Source organism: Vanessa atalanta, chromosome 4, assembly GCF_905147765.1.
Source record: "Vanessa atalanta chromosome 4, ilVanAtal1.2, whole genome shotgun sequence".
Taxonomy (NCBI): domain Eukaryota; kingdom Metazoa; phylum Arthropoda; class Insecta; order Lepidoptera; family Nymphalidae; genus Vanessa; species Vanessa atalanta.
Genome location: NC_061874.1, coordinates 4,375,346 through 4,399,646, shown reverse-complemented (window position 1 = coordinate 4,399,646; position 24,301 = coordinate 4,375,346). Strand labels below are relative to the sequence as shown.

At 34.5% G+C, this 24,301-nt stretch overlaps 2 protein-coding genes across 6 annotated transcripts in view; one reads left to right on the top strand and one right to left on the bottom strand.

Annotated features, from left to right (window-relative positions):
• The window catches only part of LOC125077546 (teneurin-m), a 207,842-nt gene extending 193,987 nt beyond the window's left edge, over nt 1-13,855 (top strand). For all 4 annotated transcript variants that reach the window (XM_047689465.1, XM_047689464.1, XM_047689462.1 and 1 more), the window contains 12 exons: nt 316-593; nt 698-914; nt 1,366-1,770; nt 2,007-2,342; nt 2,509-2,716; nt 4,006-4,222; nt 5,206-5,382; nt 5,602-6,010; nt 6,179-6,431; nt 6,572-10,358; nt 10,497-10,868; nt 11,107-13,855. In XM_047689465.1, the coding sequence (XP_047545421.1) occupies nt 316-593; nt 698-914; nt 1,366-1,770; nt 2,007-2,342; nt 2,509-2,716; nt 4,006-4,222; nt 5,206-5,382; nt 5,602-6,010; nt 6,179-6,431; nt 6,572-10,358; nt 10,497-10,868; nt 11,107-11,463 (7,016 nt within the window). In that variant the 3' untranslated portion in view covers nt 11,464-13,855. The remainder of the gene's footprint in view (nt 1-315; nt 594-697; nt 915-1,365; nt 1,771-2,006; nt 2,343-2,508; nt 2,717-4,005; nt 4,223-5,205; nt 5,383-5,601; nt 6,011-6,178; nt 6,432-6,571; nt 10,359-10,496; nt 10,869-11,106) is intronic.
• Nucleotides 13,856-14,390: 535 nt separating this feature from the next.
• Nucleotides 14,391-24,039, bottom strand: LOC125077547 (N-acetylgalactosaminyltransferase 6). Of its 2 annotated transcripts, none has more exons than XM_047689466.1 (13): nt 23,829-24,039; nt 23,296-23,511; nt 22,880-22,931; nt 22,268-22,579; nt 21,926-22,114; nt 21,610-21,787; nt 21,069-21,186; nt 20,472-20,582; nt 19,533-19,691; nt 18,829-18,891; nt 17,975-18,111; nt 16,690-16,801; nt 14,391-16,431 (listed from the first exon to the last, which is right to left on the bottom strand). In XM_047689466.1, exons 2-13 carry the CDS (start codon nt 23,500-23,502, stop codon nt 16,231-16,233), a joined length of 1,839 nt encoding a protein of 612 aa, XP_047545422.1. In that variant the 5' UTR covers nt 23,503-23,511; nt 23,829-24,039; the 3' UTR covers nt 14,391-16,230. The 2 variants fall into 2 exon arrangements, with proteins under 2 accessions (XP_047545422.1, XP_047545423.1); XM_047689467.1 differs by having other exon boundaries at nt 23,943-24,039.
• Between the last annotated feature and the right edge of the window lie 262 nt (nt 24,040-24,301).

Here is a 24,301-nt window from a genome sequence, read left to right as displayed (position 1 = left end):
TCTCAAAATATTGAGTACTGACAATAATTTACTAACGCTCACCAAAACCATTTCTTCGGAACTCCGTAAAACTAGTTTGATGTCTAACATAATAATACGCATGATAATTACGACAAAAATATTGGATTATTATTTTATAACAACTCTTCTAGATAACTTAAAATTATATTTATGTTTTGCATGTCGTAACAGTAGTGTTATGGAAATATAAGCATATAGTATAATTATATCATTTCATCGCATGTTTTTCACATTTAACTATAAACATTTGTTTTTAATGCTTAAATAGATAATAAAACTCTGTTCACTTTATAGGTGCGCGAACTTTCCCAGCGCAGTCCTTTCCACCAGATGGAACAACGTTTAAACAAATAACTTTAGGTGAAAAATTATCAAAAGAAATCCCTCCATATAGCTATTGGAATATGCAGTTTTATCAATCCGAAGCAGCTTATGTTAAATTCGACTACATGATACCAAGGGGAGCTTCTATAGGTGTTTACGCCAGACGGAATGCTCTGCCAACGCATACTCAATATCACTTCTTAGAAGTTCTAAGCGGATTTAAAGCTCGAACCACCAGGGCTTCACATGTAAGTAATAGAAAATCGAAGAATATATGATATACATCCAATGACCTAACTTTTCGTTCTAGAATTTGAATATGCTAATATTTTACATAAAATTATTATTATAGCCGTCCGTTAAGAAAGAAGTAACTCACTATATGGAGCAAGGTCACTGGTTTCTCTCTTTGTACAACGATGATGGAGATGCTCAGGAAATATCATTTATAGCAATGGTCGCTGATGACATGACACACAATTGTCCGAACGGCTGTTCTGGTAAAGGCGAATGTCTCATGGGGCACTGCCAGTGTCAGCCTGGTTTTGGCGGAGATGATTGTAGCGAAAGTAAGTTTTTCTTTCTCGTTAGTAAAGTTTTTAAAAGTTTTAACTCCCTACGTAATAACGTTTTTATTAATTCGTAATAAATATATTTAAAAAAGAAACTACAAAGGCAATTCTAATTATTGTGTTATTAAAAGAATTAGGTAACAGCCCGTTATTGTCCTGCTGCTGGGTTTAGGCCTCCTCTCCTTTGAAAAAGGTTTGGGGATTATTTAACCACGGTGGTTCCGGTTGCTAGATGTGAGGAGATTTTTACGCATCACATACAGGTTTCCTCACAATGTTTTTTTTCGTCACCGAAAACTAAATAAGTAACACACGAAAATTCAGTGATGACTGCATGAGTTTTAACGTTCTTAGTTACAAATATAATTAGTATTAAATTATTTGTGATGATACGATACACCATAATACTTAAAACTATATAATATTCAATTTGTATTTGTAATTTTAGGCGTATGTCCAGTATTATGTAGTCAAAGGGGTGAATACATTAATGGTGAGTGCCAGTGCAACCCTGGCTGGAAAGGCAAAGAATGTTCCTTACGACATGACGAATGTGAAGTACCAGACTGCAATGGACATGGTCATTGTGTGAATGGAAAATGTTCTTGTGTTAGAGGCTACAAAGGAAAATTCTGTGAAGAGGTCGACTGTCCCCATCCAACTTGTTCAGGTCACGGATTTTGCATCGAAGGTGCTTGTGTCTGTAAAAAAGGTTGGAAGGGATTGGACTGTGCTACTATGGACAAAGACGCCTTGCAATGCCTACCGGACTGTTCTGGACATGGTACCTTTGACGTTGATACTCAAACTTGCACTTGTCATGCTCGATGGTCGGGTGATGACTGTTCGAAAGGTACGCTTGTTGGTTAATTTTAACTTCATTTTAGCTACTGACGTTTATCTTCGTAATGATTAAAGTTTAAGATTATTGTTATAGTACCAGAAATAGGTAAAATATGTATAAAATAAATTAAATTAACATTTGCAAAGGATTTTTTGATTACTAAATAAATTATTCAAAAAACTCTCCTAGAGTTTTTATAAAAACCAAACATCGTTCTCTTACCAACACATTGAATCTTATTACAGAGGTATGCGATCTGGATTGCGGGCCACATGGAAGATGTGTTGGTGAATCATGCGTTTGCGACCCAGGCTGGACGGGAGAGTATTGTACATCAAAGCTCTGTGATTCCCGTTGCAGTGACCACGGACAGTGCAAGAACGGAACTTGTCTCTGTGTCTCTGGCTGGAATGGAAGGCACTGTACACTCGAAGGATGCCCCAGGGGCTGTGCTGGTCATGGTCAGTGTAGGGTCGCAAATGATGGGCACTGGGAGTGCAAATGCTTCGATGGCTGGGATGGTCCAGACTGCACCACCCTTAAGGAACAAATTTGTGATGATTCCAAAGACAACGACAAAGGTATACTTTTCGTTTATAAAACCTCAATGAAATATTTGGTGTATTATGATCTTTTAATCGAAGTCATAATTTAATATGTACTATCCGACATTTATAATGTGATCTACATAATTAAATTTACATACATTATTTCGTATTAACCAATTATATATAACGCTTTCTTCAGATGGTTTAGTCGACTGTGAAGATCCAGAATGCTGTCAAAGTGCCGCCTGCAAAGGTAGTCAGCTATGTGTGTCGTCTCCCAAACCAACGGATATTCTACTTAGAAAACAACCGCCAGCGATCACAGCTTCCTTCTTCGAAAGGATGAAATTCCTTATCGACGAAGGTAGTCTGCAGAACTACGCTAAGCAGGAAACGTTTAATGAGAGGTGAGAATTTGTGTTCGATGTCAGATGTTAGAATCTTGTGACAGGATCAATTGATGATATTTTATATTACATATATAATTAAACAAGAGAGCAAAGAACTTACAGATTTTTAATTCCGTTACATCAGACAAGTTAATAGAAGCAAATCTAAATGAATTATTTAAGTGTCGTTAGTATCTTTAATAAAACTTATAAATCGTGAATCAATTGATCCTGAAATATTATATAAAGAAATAAATATCTATATATAAGATACGCAATGTTGTGCCCCAGTCAATCCTACGTTTTATTTACATAAAAATGTGTCATATATTATTTTTGTCCTTCACCTCAATTTAAAATTGTTTTTATTTGTTTTTTAATACCAAACAAATTAAACGTTTATATATGTTAAATAAATTGGCACTTGCATGTTATTTATGTTTAAAGATGCGTTTAATCCACTAACATGTTCTAACATTTCTTCTTCTAAATTGAAAATATCGTATCCAATGATACTCATTCTATGTAATTTCTCGTCTTTCCGCTGCGCAGTATGTTTTGGAACCACTTCAATACGAGGTAAGAACTAGAATCAAATTAGGTAGGATTGTGTGTGCCTTCGAATGTAGATTAAGTTATTTTTATTTATATATATGTGGTAGGTACTTCTATATCTACTTAATTGGCAACATATATTATGTCGGTATAGTTGTGTGCATGCTATGTATTAATATACCTATATATGTCCTGTGAGTTTTGTGTTACGCTTTTTATCGTTACCATAATATTAAACATTGAAAAAAATTCGTATGTAGTATCCAAAGACTGTTTTGAAGTCAACGTAGATTATTTCTCTTAGCTGGGTTTTGGATTAGTAAATTTATTAGAATAATACCTTTAAAATCCCATCATTTCATCGATCACTTAATTAATATTTAATCTAATAAAATTAACCCCTATTAAATGTCCTATTATACAAATGAAACGTTTCAAGCGAATTTTTACCCCATAATTACTTTTTAGAACACTTAAATACCCAGTAGTATAATCACAATTTTTTATCCAACTATCAATATTTTAATAACATGCCATGCAATGCCATTCTTAACTAGGGACCACATTAAAAAGCATACAATAAAATTATTCACTAGATTTCAATCTCAACAGTGAGTTGAAAATTGATAAAAATATTACGCAATGATGATTTGCGCTAGTTAGCATCGCATGGCGTTATTGATCCCTTAAGTAATCAAAATGGTTTTTTTTTATATCGTCTCTACATTAAATTTTGTAACATATTATTTCAGCCGCTCAGCTGTAATCAGAGGTAGAGTGGTAACGTTACTCGGTTCTGGTTTGGTCGGAGTGAGAGTTTCCACTTCAACACCATTGGAAGGGTTTACGCTAACGAGAGAAGATGGATGGTTTGACCTTCTTGTAAATGGCGGCGGGGCTGTGACTCTTCACTTTGGAAGGTCACCCTTCAAGAGATCTACTCAAGTTGTGTTCGTGCCTTGGAATGAGGTAAGCCTTCTCGCAAATTCATATTCTGTATCTCTTTACATACGACTGTTAAGAAAATATGCAATTCTTTGCCTCTTAAACAGTTTACTACTGTATTTAAATTTGCACCTACTTCATAATAATACGGATTGAAATTCTGATCGATGAATCGGTTAAGTTTAGTAAATAAAGTCGTAAATCGCGGTGCTCATGCGTTACAGCGCTTCAAATTTCTAAAAAAAGGGTACCGATTGCTCATATATACCTCATTATTCTATTTAGTCAAATTAACCCTTAAATTAAAGGAACAGAATTCAGGAGGGAGACATTAAATCAACTTTGTGCAGCGCTGCGCTACGTCGTAATAAACACAATCCTTAATTATTATTTTGTAAAATTATTACTATATAAATAAATCATATCAAAATATCATTCTCCAACACTCTTTCAGTTAAATATTAATTTTGTTAAGTATTACGTTATTATTTATAAACCCATTAAATTAAATATTCATTTCTAAATAATTAAGTATAGGTAATAATTATACATAATAGGAATTATATTGTTTAGTTAATGTAGACATCAACTTAAACAACTTCACAACAAATTCCTAAGAACTAATTATTTTTTGCGCATTCAGAAAACATGCGAAACGACAATCAAAGCGGCATTAAGTCTTTTAAGTCTTAATTTGAAACTATACAAAACTCTAAATTAAGTCTAGCACGTAAAAATTCTTATAGAGTTCTGTCGTGATAAAAATATAACTCGCTACATGCAATTCATATGAACAATGAAACAAATCATTGGAAATAATATCTATATATAAATAAATTGTCAATCAGCCTTTCAGACTATTAGCTTATCACAACGTTTCATACATTACATAGCTATTTGAAATCTGTTACATTGTCCAAAGTTTATCATCTCTGCTTGTTTCGTTTATTCAAACTTCGTGATATCAATCCCATCAACTAAACCTCAACTTCAATCTTTCATTCCAGGTGGTAATAATTGACGAGGTAATGATGACAACGTCGGACGAGAAAGGCGGTGTGGGCCCGCCGCAGGCGTGTCTCGCGCACGATTACGACGCGATGAAACCTGTCGTGCTCGCCACGTGGAAGCACGGCTTCCAAGGCGCATGTCCCGATAAGAGCGCTATACTAGCTGAATCACAGGTTCATTTTATGATACATAATTGAAAATTTATATCATTTTGATTTTCTAAATGAACAATTTTTTAACGTTAAACGTTTTGTGAAGATATTTATTCAATAATAACTAAAAGATAACTTTTAACTCATCTTCCTGAAAAATGACACACTAATATATATTTTCGATGTTTTTTTTTGTTTTTCATTTAAAATGATTATTAACCTCAATTTTTAATCACCCAGGTGGTTCAAGAAAGCTTGCAAATTCCTGGAACCGGTTTGAACTTGGTATATCACAGCTCAAGAGCCGCTGGATACCTATCTACTATTCAACTGCAGTTAACACCTGAAAAAGTGCCCCCAACGTTAGCCTTAATCCATTTAAGAATAACCATTGAAGGCATTCTCTTTGAAAAGACTTTTGAAGCGGATCCAGTTATTAAATTCACATATCCTTGGAATAGATTGAACGTATACAGACAAAGGGTATATGGAGTAACCACAGCGTTGGTAAAAGTTGGCTATCAGTACACAGATTGCAAAGATATTATCTGGAACGTTCAGACTACTAAACTAAGCGGTCACGATATGAGCATCTCTGATGTTGGTGGATGGAACTTGGATATACATCACCGATACAATTTCCATGAAGGTAAATTTATTTTCTACTATCTCTACATTAATCTAACGTTCTTTAGATTGCAAATACTTTAACAATGATGACTAATTGAATCATATCCATTTTAATACCGTTGCTTGATTTTTACCAAATTCTGCTACTATTTGTAAGATTCGTTGTAACTTTTGTTTGTCATTCAAGGTATTCTCCAAAAAGGCGATGGTACAAATATCTACCTCAAGCATAAGCCTCGTCTCATAATCACGACCATGGGAGACGGTCGTCAACGTGCTTTAGATTGTAGTAACGAATGTTCTGGATCTGCAGTCAAACAGAGACTTCTTGCTCCAGTGGCTTTGGTTGCAGCCCCCGATGGATCAATCTTTGTTGGTGATTTTAACCTTGTGCGGAAGATTAATACAGACGGAACTGGTCGAACTATTGTTAAATTGAAGTAAGTCATTCAATATTTTAACATTTTATTAATAACTTAATGAAATTTTAATGAAATATATCACATACTAAAATAATATAATACATTTATTTAGATTTATTACTATATATTTTATTGATTAAATATTTCTTTTATTTCAGTGCCACACGCGTTTCATACCGCTACCATATGGCGCTATCACCTTTGGATGGTACTCTTTATATTTCCGATCCTGAGTCTCATCAAATAATTAAAGTTCGTAATACAGACGACTACAGCGATCCTGAAAGAAACTGGGAAACGGTAGTTGGCTCGGGAGAAAGATGCCTGCCAGGTGATGAGGCACATTGCGGTGATGGAGCATTAGCCAGAGATGCAAAACTAGCATATCCTAAAGGCGTAGCTGTGTCAATTGACAATGTTCTTTATTTTGCTGATGGAACAAACATACGAATGGTTGACAGAGATGGTATTATCACAACTGTTATTGGTAATCACATGCACAGAGCGCACTGGAAGCCAATACCATGTGAAGGAACTTTAAGTGTAGAAGAAGTGCACTTACGATGGCCTACAGAATTATCTATCAATCCGCTGGATAACAGCTTACATATAATTGACGATCATATGATTTTACAAATGGCACCGGATGGACGAGTCAAAGTAATAGCTGGGAGACCACTTCATTGTCCGTCACCTTTAACAGGATATGATATGGAACTCGCCACTTACGCAACGCTTGTAATGCCACAAAGTGTTGCTTTCGGCGCAGCCGGTGACCTTTACGTCGCGGAAAGTGATTCTCAGAGGATTAATAGAGTGCGGCTTATTACAACTGATGGAAAAATTTCGCTTTATGCTGGCGCCGAATCAAAGTGCAATTGCTTAGAACGAGGCTGTGACTGTTTCGAAGCTGATCATTTCTTAGCTTCGAACTCTAAATTCAATACTATTTCAGCAGTCACGGTCAGCCCAGATGGTATCGTTCATATTGCAGATCAAGCTAATTATAGAATACGTTCTGTAATGGCGAGCATACCAGATGCTAGTGGTGCCCGAGAATATGAAATTTACGCACCGGATACGCAAGAAACTTACATCTTTAACAGATTTGGCCAACATGTTATGACTAAAAACATCCTAACAGGAGAAAATAATTATGTATTTACGTATACTGTTAACACGAGTAATGGAAAGCTAAGTACTGTCACGGATGCCGCTGGAAACAAGGTATTTTTGTTACGTGATTATTCAAGCTTGGTAAATTCGATTGAAAATACTAAAGGACAAAAATGTAGGCTAAAAATGTCACGTATGAAGATGCTTCAGGAATTACGAACACCCGATAATTTCAACGTAACTTTCGATTATCATGGAACTACAGGATTACTTAAAGCTAAATATGATAGCACAGGCAGGAGTTACATATACAAATACGATGAATTTGGCAGACTTACATCGGCTGTCACTCCTACTGGAAGAATAATAAATCTCACATTCGATTTAAGTCTTAAAGGCGCAACCGTTCTTGTAAGTGAAAATAACAGAAAACCTGTTTCAATATTAATCAAGGGTTCGTCAGTTAATACTAAAGTTGGGGAGGCTGAAAAGAAAACAATTATTTCTACTGATGGCAGCATATCATCGAGCATGCCTTGGGGACATGTCATATCTACAGATACCGTTCCATACACAATTCTTTCAGAAATCGATCCGATTTTGGGAGAGAGTTATCCTGTCCCAGCCAAACAAAGAACCGAAGTTGGTGGAGATTTGGCTAACAGATTCGAATGGCGCTACTTCTTACGCAGATTACAATCCAATAAAGGAAAAAGTAGTAAAGCAGTTGCTCAAATAGGTCGTAAACTAAGAGTAAATGGAGAAAATCTTTTAACACTCGAATATGATAGAGATACGTCTACTGTTGCAGTATTTATGGACGATAAAGTAGAACTATTGAATGTCACTTATGACAGAATGGCAAGACCGGTGAAGTGGGGTCCTCGAAGCGGTATATTTGCTGAAGTTGAACTAGACTACGACCGATTCAATAGACTTACTAGTTGGCGATGGGGCGACCTAAATGAGACATATGGATACGACAGAGCTGGAAGATTGCATGAAATTCGTTATGGAGATGGATCTTCCTTAGCATATTCGTTTAGAGATATGTTCACGAGCTTACCACTGAAAGTCACGACACCGAGAGGTAGTGATTACCTTCTCGACTACGATGATTCTGGTGCTCTTCAAAATTTGACTACACCCAGAGGTCATATTCATACGTTTGCTCTTATGACGTCATTAGGCTATTTTAAATATCAATACTTCTCGCCAATGAACAGACATCCATACGAAATACTTTACAATGATGATGGTCACATATTAGCAAAAATATTCCCTCATCAGTCTGGAAAAATTCTTTACGTATACGATAGCACCGGTAAATTAGAAACAATTCTCGCAGGTGCTTCAGCTATCAGATACGTCTATCATGAAAATACTCATCTTGTTAAGAATGTAGAAATTACAGACCCTGATTATGAGCTTCGACAGGATTATAAATATCATGCTGGTATTCTTAAAGACGAGAAAATGAAATTTAACTCTAAGAGTGGACTCAACAACGCTCACTTTAAATATCAATATGATGGCAATGCAAGACTTTCTACAATTGATATGAACATCAACAGTAAAGAGATGCCTCAATTAAGACTGAAATATAACCAAAACTTGGGTATTCTTGAAGGAGTAAGTGACTTAAGAATCTATAGGAATACTTTTAATCGATCTGTTATGCAAGACACGAGCAAACAATACTTTACGATCACTGATTACGATGACCACGGCAGAATCAAAACAGTTCTTATGAACATTAAGTCTTTCGACGTATTCCGCCTGGAACTGGAATATGATGTAAGGAATAGAATAAGATCGAAGAAAATAATGATTGGCGATACATCATCGAACGAACGAGTAAGTTATAATTACGACGGCCACCTAATGGAAGTGGTCGGATCCGAAGACGACTGGAAATACGTTTACGATGAAAACGGTAACATCATTGGCATAATAGAACATGGAGAGAAACGTTACCTTGGATATGATATCGGTGACAGAGTCGTTCAGTACGGAGATATTGAATTTAGCAGCTATGATGGCCGAGGGTTTGTAATAAGACGAGGAGAACAAAAATACAGATACAATTCTCGAGGACAATTCGTGCATGCGTTTGAGAGAGATAAGTTCCAAATGTGGTACTATTATGATGACAGAAACAGATTGGTTGCTTGGAAAGACGACAAAGATAATATCACACAGTTCTTCTATACAAATCCACAATCCCCTAATCTTATTACACATATGCATTACCCGAAGCTTGAAAAAACAGTACGTCTTTTGTATGATCAGAGAGACTTTCTTACTTGTATTGAAACCGAAGATCAACGTTTCTACGTAGCCACCGATCACAATGGATCGCCGCTTGTTGTGTTTGATGTGAACGGCGAAATTATCAAAGAAATAAAACGCAGTCCATTTGGTAAAATCGTGAAAGACACCAATCCTGGATTCTACGTACCAGTGGACTTCCAAGGTGGTATATTAGATTACAATACTAATTTGGTGTATTTGGAAAATCGATTATATGATCCTGTGGTTGGACAATGGATGACGCCAAGCTGGGAGCATCTTGCAACTAAACTAAGCCTGCCTACAGACATATTTATCTACAGGTTTAGAAATAACGATCCTATAAATCGAGACCAGAACGTTCCGTATATGACTAATTTGGCGAGTTGGCTACGATTGTACGGATATGATCTGACTAAGATGATGGGAGCTAAATATATAACAGATATGATATTCCAGCCGAAAACATCAGTTACAGCACCTCAGCTTGCTCCCGATTTTGGTGTTATGTCCGGTCTACAGTGTATCATTGAAAAGGTATTTTAATTATTATTATTATTTCATTCTAGGCTTAATAAATTATGTGTGAAAGGTTCTATTTAATTCGTACGTCTAACTTATTTTATATAATTGAACTTAGGCACGAAATATTGATGAATATTATTTATTTTCCAGGTAAACGATAAACTGTCAGATATCGAATTCGTACCAACACCGCTCTTGAAAATGGAACCAATTACGAGGAATTTGCTCCCAAGAGTATCTTATAAACGTGGTGTTTTCGGCGAAGGCGTTCTCATATCCAGAGTAGATGGAAAAGCATTTATAAGTGTGGCAGATGGCGCTAACAGCGTCGTCGAGGATGTAATAACGACCGTATTCAACAACTCTTATTTCCTGGACGTCCATTTCAGTATACACGATCAGGATGTTTTCTACTTTGTCAAGGATAATTCACTGAAAATCAGGGATGACATGGAGGAACTGAGACGATTGTCCGGCAAATTCAATGTATCGCAAGACGAAACTAACGACCAAGGACTGGAGGTATGTCTATTTATAACATATTTTGTATTAATTATATTTTTATATATCTATATAATTATATGAAATTTATTGGTAATTCCTAGTGTTTGAATTCCCGAAATTACGCATTATTTACGCATCAGTGAAATTGATTTAAAATATTAAATAATTGTCCGTCCTTTAATAATGAAATACAAATGCACGTCAATTTTCAATGTTTATAATATATTTTAAAAAAGTTGAATCCTCCTTCTCTTAGGTCCGAGTACATGCGGTGGGCAAGGGTTCGGCGCAAGCGGTTATTGTGCTGCGTTACGGCGTCGACCCGGCGGCGGAACGCATCAAGTTGCTGAAGCACGCACACAAGCGGGCGGCGGCGCGAGCGTGGGAGCGCGAGAAGGCGCTGGTGGCGGCGGGCTGGGAGGGCCGCGGCGCGTGGACGGAGGAGGAGAAGGAGGAGCTCATCTCGCACGGCGTGGTGGACGGCTGGGCGGCGCGCGACGTGCACTCGGTGGCGCGCTTCCCGCAGCTGGCCGACGACCCCGCCAACGTGGCGTTCGTGCGCGACGCGCGCCGCAAGCGCCGACGCAGCGGCCGCGCGCGCCACCGCTCGTGACTCCCCGAGTGAGACCCGCGGGCGACTCTCGTTTCGTTTGCTTCGCTTTAGGCGATCGAAATATTATTTTTAACGTTCACCCTCCTCGTGGATCCGAAACGAATCTCTCGAGATAACTCACGACAGGGTACCGAGTCATTGGCGAGCTTAGCGCTCGATTAAATTATTGAAGCATAATATTTTAAAACTGAAATACTCGATCTTCATCACGATTTATTAATCGATTTTTGTATTGTTTTACAATTTTTTATCCTATATTATACGTATGTCGCTTAGATTAATGTACTTTTTCACGAAAATCATGTATTCCTAACGTATTTTAGCCAAATATTTCTTTCGGTCCCTACATTTAGATATGTGTAAATAATATTTTATTCTTGTAGTCGGTTCTTTTGTATTGTAGACCTAAGGTCCTTATTACTTCGCAATACTATACTCTGTAAGCAATAATTTTATATTTTATCTAATCATCTTTAATCTATTGACCCAAGGTTTTAATTTTACAACAACAATCAAAACATTTCAAAATCCAATGATAGATTAGTGTTTCCAACGTAATTTATAACGATATTTCATCTTTTTTACCCTTAGCTTAAAACATGAAAACTGGAGAGCTTATTGCACTTCTTATATACATACTTGATAATTGTTTCGTTTAATAATAATCTAAGATTCATTTGTCACAATTAAGGTCTCAATCACACATCGTTTTAAATTAAGAAAAAAAAAAATACTCAAAAAATAGTATACTTTAATTTTGTAATTGTTAACAATTTACCTACTGATATTTTTTCCTCTAGTTCTACATTTATAAGTGACAGTTCTCCATTTAACCCTAACAATAAGTCCTTTTAATATAAATAGATCAAATAAATTTTAAATAAAACGTTGATACGTAACACTGCGTGTGTTGTGCAATAATCGATCAGTAGTTTTCCATAACCGTCTAGGGTCAAGACTTCTTGCTGACTTATCTTAGACTGTCCTCGTCCTATTTTATAATTGGTGTGATTATTGTGCGCTCAGAATACCTGAAAATTGTATGTCTGTATAAATAAATGTATATCTATGTATTATACAAAAATAAGTCGAAGGAATACTCAACTTTAATATACGGATGTTCAAAATCATACGTAATGAAAAACAGTCTTTAAGATTTTATTTTATTTTATCTATATTGAAAGCAATAATGATCTTAAATCCGTGTGAAAGTTACTAGCCGTAAGTCAGTAAGAAGAATATGTAAAGTAATGTAGATTAGTTATATTGTATGTCCATAAATGTGTCTCATTTAAATTGTGGTGTCTATTCCGTGTTAGAATTATTGATTTAAATGCTAGTTGACTGAGCGATTGGTGATAAGGCGTCGAAGATATTTTTTACTAAATGTTTATAAAATATTAAAAAAAAACGGAAAGGGAAAAAAAATGAATCCGCCGACTCCCCGGACCGCTGAGGGCCGACGCAAAGTGATATTTTTGCAAAATGTGACTAAACGAAGCAATACATTGTAATTTAATACGTCTTAACTTTTATTTAGTTACTGTAAGGTGTATTTTAATTTATAATTAAATGTAATAATACATTATATTATATAATATCTATTGTGAATGTAGTTATTGATTTCGCGGTGATATGTAATAGAGCGGTATAGTTATCTTTTTTATGATGTATAAAGAATTCTTATTTGTAAATAGGTACTTAAACTATGTAACATGTAAAAAATATTGTACATATCTTTACGCTTGAATTATTTATAGAAGGAGTTAAGGTTTCTAGAATACTGAAGTGATGTACTATATCAGATAAATAATGAACAAATTGAGGCTGTAGGACAATTATCTTATTAACAGCTGATCGGTTGAATTTAAACAAAAAACAAACCCCCAAATCTTAATTCTTATCTATAATATTATAAAAATCAGAATAATCATTTATTTGTCTTATATTTGTCTATAATATATATATTTTTTAATATATTTTATTTATTAAGTAAAATCGATCAGTAAATACTCTAGCATACCATCAACAAACTTACCATAGACTAATAAGCTTCTAGACATTTTAGAGAGCTTCACGAATGCGATCAAACTTGCATTTAAGTAGGAATAAAACTCCGCTGCATTTAATTTGTATTATTGTAGATACGGTGCGTAGACTCCAATACTCTGTGTATAGTTACTGAGGCAAGTGTAGCATGGACCGCGGGATGTTCATCATAGGCTCAGCAAGAGATAGCTATTAATATAACATAGTATAGTATCTACAGCTCTCTTTCTCTCTTATTTCTCTAATATTGCATCGCGCGGTCCATGTTATGTCCGGTTTACGATCATATAGGTCACGGTGTGCGTGCTATGGGAGACGATGTAAGCATGTACAATAATAAATATAGAAAGTATTCTAATGGAATATGTAATAAAAAATAATAAAACAAATCTTGTTTCAATTATTATTATTTTTTTCATATATTAAAGAAGACCAGTTTCACCTGCGTTAAAAGACTATTGGCGTGACGAACTTGTCCTTGTTTGTACAAAATCTTTGAACGTCATAATGAACACAGACACACAAATCCATATACACAGCCAACAAAAAATGTTTATAAGGGATTTTTTGTTTCTTTAAAGTTATCTTTTGTTTACTTAAGTTTATTAAAATTCATATCAATTTCTTGCATTTAAAACTTATAATGATTATGGAAGAGAAGGCTTCCTGAAATACTTTATAACATGCTAGAACCGCCTCCTATACTTCATATCTCAACCTTGTGCAATATTTAGTACAGGTAACAAAAAAATAGTCTTAGCCGGCATGAAATTCAAAGAGGTTTTATTCAAAATAATTTATTTAATTTTTTTAAATGCTTACATATAAATAATGATATGTTTATATTTTAAATATAACATATTACTCTTTAACGCAACAGGCATAATGTATTCATATAAAATTGTCTTTTTAAATATTTCATATCAGTAAAATATTAAAATATACTAATATCTTTAAGGCTTATAAAATATAAAAATTTCTTTTAACTAGTGTCAAGCACTTTTTATGCATATTCAATCTCGAGACTAAAACACACTAAATTGTCTAATAAAACCAAATATATAAAAATACACATCTCTATATTTACGTCCTACAGTTACGAGTACATCTAAAGTAAAACTTATTACTCATTAATTTATACTTTTTTATTTATTATTTAAAATACTAATCTATAAAAAAATATCTACAGTAGTAGTGTTCATAAATCCAAATAGTTTAGTGTTGTATTAAAAGATAATAATTTGGTATTCATACAATAAAATATATAAACATTTTGTAAATAAATTATATTATGTAATTTTCATTTCATATTTTCTATATTATAAATAAATTAGGGATGTCAAACGAAATTAAAAGACGCAGATTCACACGGGCCACGTCATACTAACAATTTATCTTTAAACCAATAGTTTACAGTTTTCTTTTATTTCAAAATTTACTAAATATATTATCCCAACTACCACAACTTAACAATGATCCTCTATTAACAAAGACAACGCAAAACTGCCTCAAGGACTTTGGACACCCTTGACTAATTAAAAAACTAGTATAAAAATATTGTTGCAACAACAGGAATTCAGTTATACATAATAATTACTGTGCTAAAAATGATTACCAATAAAAGGTTAATAATCAAAGTTTTGGATATACAAGGTGTTTTAAAATATTCGGGATTAATTTTTAAATTATTCACCTAACCACTATATATTGTCTATAAAAAAAGCCAATATAAAACACATTGTTTTTATTTTTATTCTATATTAATAAATAAATATCACGCCGTCATATTAGCAAAACACTAGTAACTAACAAATTGACTTTAGAATTCCACATTTTAATTAATTTATATTAAATTATAGCCGTTTCGAGATCGGTTTTTTTATCAAATAATCAATCAATATAAATTTTATATGCTTCCTAATGTCATTAGATACTAACAAGGCATAAAAAAATCTACGTATATTGACAAAATCTTCTTAATATCTACATCTATCTATATCTATATAATTTGATTAAAATAGAATAAGGTCATTAATCTCTTTTTAGCTTTTAAGTACATTCGAATAATAAACAAAATGTATGTAGTTTTATTAAATACATATATGTGTTTTTATAATGTATGTAATTATAATATTGAACGATGAACGGAATGGGCATGTCGAAATAACGATACAAATAGTCTTTTAAAATATAAATTCAAAATATACATTCCAAACGCGGCCTTTTACATATAAAAAATATTATATTCGTTAAACGTTTTAACAGTCGAATGTACAGTCGATTCCAATGGCTGGAGGAGTAAACATAAAAAACTTTGACCTTGAACTTTATATAACTACTCAAAATTCAATGACATTCATTATTGATTCTAATAATAAAATCAATATCATAGTTGTGTGGAAAACAGTTATACTATGAATATAAATCAAGAACTGTTGGTAGTATATCAAATCGTATGGAATACGTTTGTTTATTTTCACTCGTCCTTCCACCGGAATATAGTATAGAAGAATCTTTATCTATCTAAAATAAATTCTAGTTAGTGCATGCTACTGGCAGTAGACAAAACTTGGAGGAACTTATAAATCATACTGATAATCTAGTATAAACGTTTACAATTAATGTTTCTGCTTGTATTCAGTAAGCGTTATGTTTCGATATGATTTATAAATTAACTGATTGTTTTCACCTAAGTGATTAAAAAAGGCAAAAAATTATTTACTCATTGTACGTCTCAACCGGTCCAGTGACTCGTTTCGCGATGCTGTCCCACTTGTCCAGCATCTCGTTGTCCACGTTGTCTATGATCCACTCTTGAGTGCGGGAGGAGTCATCGCAGGGTTTAATGTACAGAGCGCGCGTGGGCGGGTCCCAGTCGAGGCAGTTGTCGTTGGTGCCGTGTTTTAAGCGTTTCGTATCCTAAAATAAGCAATTATATATAATTCAAAAAAATATTGGAACAAAATTCTTTTACGGATTTACAACAGAGTGAACTGGAAGAAATCGTCACGTAAGTTATGTCACCCCAGGCGATCACCCCTTCTCTTTCTCCCTTTCTATTTTTATTGTATAAGATTTTATATAAAATGATTTAAACTTACTTTTTGTTATTATTATAATCCACATGGGATTTCACACAATATATTATATGACTATATTGATTTTTATAATTCTCACCGGGTGATATCTCCATAATTGATTTCCTCCACCAAGATGGCAGCTGTAAAGAAGTATTGGACTCTTGGGAGAAGAATCCGGCACATCCCAGCACATGTTTCTACTCTTGGACCTAGAATTATTATTTTTTTTGTATTTAAGTAAAATACGAAAACTATGTTCAAACAAAAGTACAACAATATTATTTTAGGTTTATAATTTCTGTATATGAAGTAATTTTCGTCACGAGCACCTCTATAAGGTATATATTGTAAGTTTCATATAAAGATAGTCTCATTAAATTACTGCACATAGCTCACACCAATTAAGGTGAAATTATTATTGCCATCATCATTTTCAGCCTACTTTAAAACAGTGTTGGTTATGATGGTCATTGTTACCCTCAGCTTCCCAAAATTCATGATTAGGAAGATAGACAGCCGTTTGATAGTGATACTGTTCGATTAATATATTTTGGATATTTTAATAGTATCATGTTCTGTAGTGTATTACTTTGGGGTAATGCTGCAGTTAAAGAAAATATTTTCATTCGCAAAAAATATCGTGCTCGAGACTCCCTTCGGGATGTTTTTGGCTGAGTCTACTTACGATGGTGTTACAGTATATTTAAAACAATATTTATCTATATCCATAATAATATTGATTATTTTGGTAGTACAGTGAAACTTGTAACAATAGGCTTCCGTCTCAACTCATTCTCTAGGACAAGGTCAGCTATTCCAAATTAGCATTAGCATTAGCAGCCCGTAAATGTCCCACTGCTGGGATAAAGGCAAATATGCTCCAAACCTTCTCCATTGAGGAGAAGGTTTGAAGCATATTCCACCAAGCTGCTCCAATGCGGGTTGGCGGAATACACATGTGGCAGAATTTCGTTGAAATTAGACATATGCAGGTTTCCTCACGATGTTTTCCTTCACCGCCGAGCACGAGATGAATTATAAACACAAATTAAGCACATGAAATTTCAGTGGTGCCTGCCTGGGTTTGAACCCGAAATCATCGGTTAAGATGCACGCGTTCTAACCACTGGGCCATCTCGACTCGACTATTCCAAATAATAAATTTAAATCACATGCCAAGAAAACTTTGAGGCATATTACTCGATAAACGATCAAATAGACGATAAAGAATAGTGCAGTTAGTATTCGTCGATTTCCATATTCAAGAACCGAATCGAATGTGGGTAGCACAGAAACACGCGCCGAAATCTATCCCGATCTCGGGCACATCGACACACACACACACACACACACACACAGATAGCGGCGGGCGGGCGGCTCACCGCACGTCCTTGTGCCAGGAGAGCACGAAGTCCTGCTCGGCGGCGGCGGCGCGCGTGCAGGCCTTGAGCTGCAGCGCGTCCAGCTGCGCGCCGCGGTGCGCGTCCACGCAGAGCGCCGCCTGCTGCGCCGGCCGGATCTGCGGCGCGCCGGAAACGTTCGCATTCATCGACTCTACGTTTTCACTTAAGAGCCCTTATGCCGGATTTTGAAATCCTTTGTATTTCCAAATAGCAATATATAGCCAAATATTTAACAAGTACTACAAACAAAAATAGAAATACTATACAAAGGTTTAGTCCCTTTACAATAGAATGTATCAAAAAATTTTGAAGAACATAACTTTTTTGGCCACCTTAAGTACATTAACGATGTCTTTTTAAATATCAGCAGCCTTTTACAAGTTTTAAAAAATTTTGGATGATCTATTGTTAATTCCTATATTTGTTACCATAAATTTAAAATACTTTTTACGGCCCAGAAATTAAGATAGTACTTTAACAGAACGGAAAATTATCTGGGCCGGACATCCCTGAACTAAATAAAACTACGAGAAACACCAGGAATGACATGGAATGGAATCGAATTATTATAACAATAATAGTTTGATCTCATTATAAAAATAGTTTGAGTAGTACCTTATATTATAACTTATTTTATTTTAGCAATATAAGTATTATTTGGTATTAACCATGAAAATGTTATAAATGGAATTTAATGGTATTTCATAGAAGCCTTAGTAATGTAAAAGATCCGTCATAATGTAACCAATACGGATAGAAATCTTTTTTTCTCCCTCGCATACAGATATACGAAAATCCAGCACATCACTAAGAGAAAATGAGGAATAACTCACCTGTCCCTCTGCAAAGGGATTCGGCTCGATCGGCGGATATTTCGCAGTCAGATCAAAAGCAACCTGCAAAAACAATTAATTATAAATTTCCCTTCACCCATATTCAATTGTAAATTGAAAGGTTTATTGCATAAATAATAAGTCATTACAATATAATCATTATTTCATAATTACAAAAGATCTTTATGCCGACTATAGAGTAAAGCACGGAAATGTCCCGATTTTGGGCAGGAAACTTCTCTTCTGATCTTTACAAAAAAAAACTCTATAGAAGGTTTCACCACGATAAAATCCTTCACCACCGACCAAATGATAATTTATAGAATCTTCGAATTAGACGCATTAATTATATAAATATAATAATGACCAATAGTTAGCCGTTAGGTTAGCGAGACTCGCGACGGTAGAGTAATAAAGGAATGACATATCCTTTGAAATTGATAACATCGTTTAATCAATTGAGTGTTATATTTTATTATATATAGTTTAGTTTACAAACAATTATTTTAAATTTTTCTTATTATTAACTCGTAATGTTTTTGTTGTTCTAGGTTAAGGATTAACAAGAAAATTGCTTATACTATACTTGAGAATTGAGTTTGTTATGTCAACCGTACCGATCAATCTCATTCGTGTCTTCTCCATACTACGTGACATTGGCGAAATAATCCGTGCCCTGTCGGCACAACTTAAAGTTTAACAACCTGCGTCATGAACCAGCGGAATGATTTGCAGTGCAGCTTCTGCCGTAGTGCCTTCTGCCGGGTGAGGTCTCCGGGCTCGATGCGCAAGTAGTGCGGGCGGCGGCGGTACAGGTACTGCGCGTATTCGTCCATCCACACCTCGGCCACGCGTCTGTAATTCTGTTTACGTCGACATTTCAACTTCCACGTGTGCCATTGTAGCTGTACTGAATATCAGTGGACATTGTTGTACAGAAATGTACAAACTCGAACATGCACTTTTTAAATTTTATAAAATTTAAATTTGTTTAAAAACAAACATGTAAAATAAACTTCGATGTATTTAAAATTATAGACAAAAATGTTTATCAAACAACAACTTTTATTAAAGCTGTGTGGGTTGATTTAATTTCTATACAACATGGTCCAAGTCTACATATGTTCAGATGCGCACAACTGTAGTCTACTTTCATCAAGGAAGGGCTCCAAAATCACATAAAATTATTGGTTTTACATAGAAAATTCGTTTTAAACATATTTTTTTATAAAATTGATCAATGGTCTAGATTGAATACTTCCAAACATATATTTTTTCATTTAATCATGTGTCTATGCGGAAACTGATGCGAGAAGTATCTCTCATATGTATAAACAAAGTAAATATATCGACACTACCTTAGTAACCAATGAATTTCTTGTCGGTTCTTCGCAGTTGAAACATTCCGAGCCGATTTTAACTTTACGTTTACTATAATTGTGGAAAATGGCGATTCAAAAGTGCTTTTTAAGATCTACTAGAATAAATTAAATACCGTAAAACTTAGCTTGCTATTAACAGAATACAGGAGCCAACTAATGTAATTACAACGTAATATAAAAGTAACGTTACACATTTATAAAAACTTTCTATACATAAAATATACTTAAGATATTTTCACAGGTTAAAAGGTAAATTCTCACCCGTCCCACGAAATCTCCGTGTCCGGGGTTCGGGAAGGGCGCGAACTTGCGGTAGATGTGTCCCACCCGGGAACACGGCGCGTCCAGCATGCGACCCCCGCACTGCCAGATCTGATTATTTACAATGTATTATTTCAAACAGTTTGAAACATAATGTTTCTTACGTAGTTATGAAAATCCAAAAAAAATAAGAGACAATTCATAACTTAAACTTCGACGAAAGTGCTTGTCTCTTTCAGTCACCATTCATTTCGCAACAAGACACAGCTTGCTGAACGAATCACCCCCTAAACGACATCTACAGGTAAAGGCGTAAGTGTCAATTAGTTTAAAACAGACCAACACATATTTTTAAGTTCTAGATATTTCTATTTCAGTAGTTAGTCACTTCCGTATAATTTCCAATAAGAAATTATTAATTAGTTATATGAAAAATGTATGCGCTTTAACTAAAAAAGTTATTTTTTTATAGCGAGTATTTACTAGAGATTATTTAATCAAAAAGCATTTCATAGAAAGTTTACGTAAAGTAAATGTTCAATTCCCATATAAATGGGACAAGAGCAAGGGAATGACGATATGTATACGGAGGCTGACCTTGAAGCTGAGCTCGTACTGCTCCCCGCCCCAGATGTCGAGGCCGGCGTCGTACCCGCCGAGCTCCCAGAAGAACACGCGCGAGATCGCGAACAGCCCGCCCGCCATCACCGGGCTCCTGCGAACCACTCGCTTGTGCTACACGCTCCGCTACACGCTCCGCGGCCCGCATGCCGCATTGGGAAACGTTAACGGTTAACGCTTTTTAACGATTATGATAAAAGATTGACACGAAGCACTTAATCGCTAAACTCTTCAAATTCCTTGGTGCTTACTCATTAGATATTCCACCGCCAAACAGTCCTACAGAGTATTTTATGATCCGGTTTTAGCGAGTGAGCCATTGTAACTACAGACGCAAGGGACATAACATCTTGGTTTTTTAAGGTCGGTGGCACGTAGGCTGTAGATGGAATGGCTGATATTTATTACAAGATCATTGTCTATGGTTGATGGGTATTAGTTACCATCAGGTGGGCCATATAATTATAGCACAAAGATAATAGTCGCTCAATGCTCGTATGAGACAGGAGATACCGACTCGAAGGGCTCCGGCATGTGCTGCAGGTCCTGCGGCAGCACGGGCAGGCGCTTGTAGAACAGCTCCCAGTCGAAGGCCCCGCGGGCGCCCTCGTCCTGCGCGCGGTACTCGAACGTGTCGAACGCCACCACGTCGATGAACGGACACACCACTGTGCGGTAGTTCATCGCGATCGGCTCTGCGACACACACATATCGTATGGGCGATGCGGGATTGACCTTAACTTAAAATTAAATATCTTAATTGTGTCAAAAACCGAAAAACTTTGTGCGTTTGTGCGGCAACATATGGAGGGTAGTTTGAATATAATAATTACCTAGCAAGGGTGGTAGCCAGTTGACATTAGCTTCAGTGTGAGAGTCCAAAAACACCAGAACATCGGCACTCGCCTGCTTAGCTCCGGCTAATCTTGCAGCGATTAATCCACTACGGTTTTCCAAACGGATAACTTTAACTTTAGGCAAGTGTTTCGATACATAATCGTCTAACTTTTTTCCGAGAAAGTCTGCAAAGTCACAAATTTATAAAAAAAGAAAAACACTATTTTATGAGAAGAACATTAAAGTGAATCAATCAATCAAAAACAATTTAATATACTTTGTATAAGAAAACTGAATTTCAATATAACAACAAAATTATTTAGAAACATCAAATATACCTTTAGTACTGGCATCATCAACTAGAAATACTTCCTTTATTAAAAATGTTGGTGATCTGTTGAGTACACTGTATGCAGTTCTGAGCAATGTACTCCAGTGTTCATTATGAAAAGGCACAACAACACTAATTGTAGGTAACGATTCTATATACATTCTCTTGTGGCAACCTTGATGACGTATATCTGGTAGAGAGCGATTAAGAGGTATCTTGTCACTAAGGGCACCATTGAATCCATTTACAGAATAAAGTTCCTTCTCTATTGCAGAATCTTTCTGTGGGAGATGAGCTGGTAGACCATGTTCTCCGATACCTATAAATTTAAATTTAAAACATGGTATATCTGTTTTCTTCAGCTTTACCTTTTACTTCTACTCAGTACCAACTAATCTACTAATATTATTATAATTATAATATGACAATGTGTTGTATTCTTCTTTCATAAAGCTATATAACATAATTCTTCTTTTTAGTTCATATGATCCAATATTATAAATTGTGGGTTGATAAATGAATTAAATTATTTATAATAACCAGACTTTAAAATGGCAGATTTAGGAAAATTTTCATCACAATTCAAATGACATAAAGAATGACATATTTCAAAACTCACCAACTCGTTTTCTTTCATAATCAATTTGTTGATAATTATGCCAATCAATTTTCTGAAAAATAAAAGTTTTCGAAATAAATATAAAATATTAATAAGTGTTTTATTTGAAAACCATTTAATTTCATTGTTGTATTTTAAATCTGCATATATGCAATGAAAATGTTTTTTTCTATCTGCATCAATCACATGAAAACTACTGAAACTACTAGATTTACTGGTATGAGACTAAGACAAACTGCCATAGAATCGTCTGTACATAATTATTAGCTATATATTTTTTAACTTTTATTGATACTTCCCTTTTTTCCCCGTGATGTGTGTGGGTAACAGATACTTTATTTATATTTTAATACACTTATCTTTACATTTATAAAATATGTTTATTTTTTTAGATTAATATATTTTTATAAAAACACCTTTAAGCTGGTTGGCACAAAGTATTCTTCATCATTTTCCTTCTGTAAAATGTTTTGTAAAGATTCTTGCACTGGTTTGGCAACATCTGCTATTGATTTAATTTCAGTGATGTTTTTGACTAAGTACAATAATATAACTAATGATGTGATGGCTAAAAGGTTACGAAGCCTCAAGATTCTAAAAAAGTATCGCCTCATCACTATCATATGTCTATTCTGCAAGCAAAAAATTACACATCTACATTTTAATGTCAACTTATATATCTATAACTCTGGTCTAGCGATTGGAAAATAATATAACATTTAGTAATTGATAACTTAGATTTTTATTTGATATATTATCAATATTAGATAGTAAAACATTGTATTTAAATTAGCGTTTCGGCGGACTTAGTGAACTGCTTTATGATAAGATTACATATTAAAAGTAGTTTTGGATAACTGAGAAATGTTAGTGAGAATTATATGGATGATTATTGTTAAACATTGATTGAGAAAACACCGGAACAAAAATTATTATTATTATAATTTACCTTATTCTATATAAAACAGTTTATATATCTTTAATAATAAAGACAAGCATTTAAATTTCAAATTATCTGCGGCATTATGGATATTAAATAAAAAGTACTTCAAACAGTAAATACCACTATTTATACGATACAAATTCCCTTTGGAATTTTAGTTCACTCACTGTCATAGATAATACATATATGCTCACTGTTTTGGAAACCTGATTGTGAATTTGTAATTGGGTTGACTGAAGACTATTTGACTGACATAATGACATTGACATTTGACATATACAATTTAGTTTCAGCTAGTCCAAAAATCGTAATGCTTTCGTGTTTTGTCTTACTTAAAACGCTGGCTTTGAAGAATTTAATTCATTTTTTTTTTTAGATTTTATAAAATAAAATAGGGCAAATTTTAAAATAAAATTAGGTGTTCTTTTACTAATATATGTATAAATTATGATTTTTTTTCTTATAATAGTTAATTATAA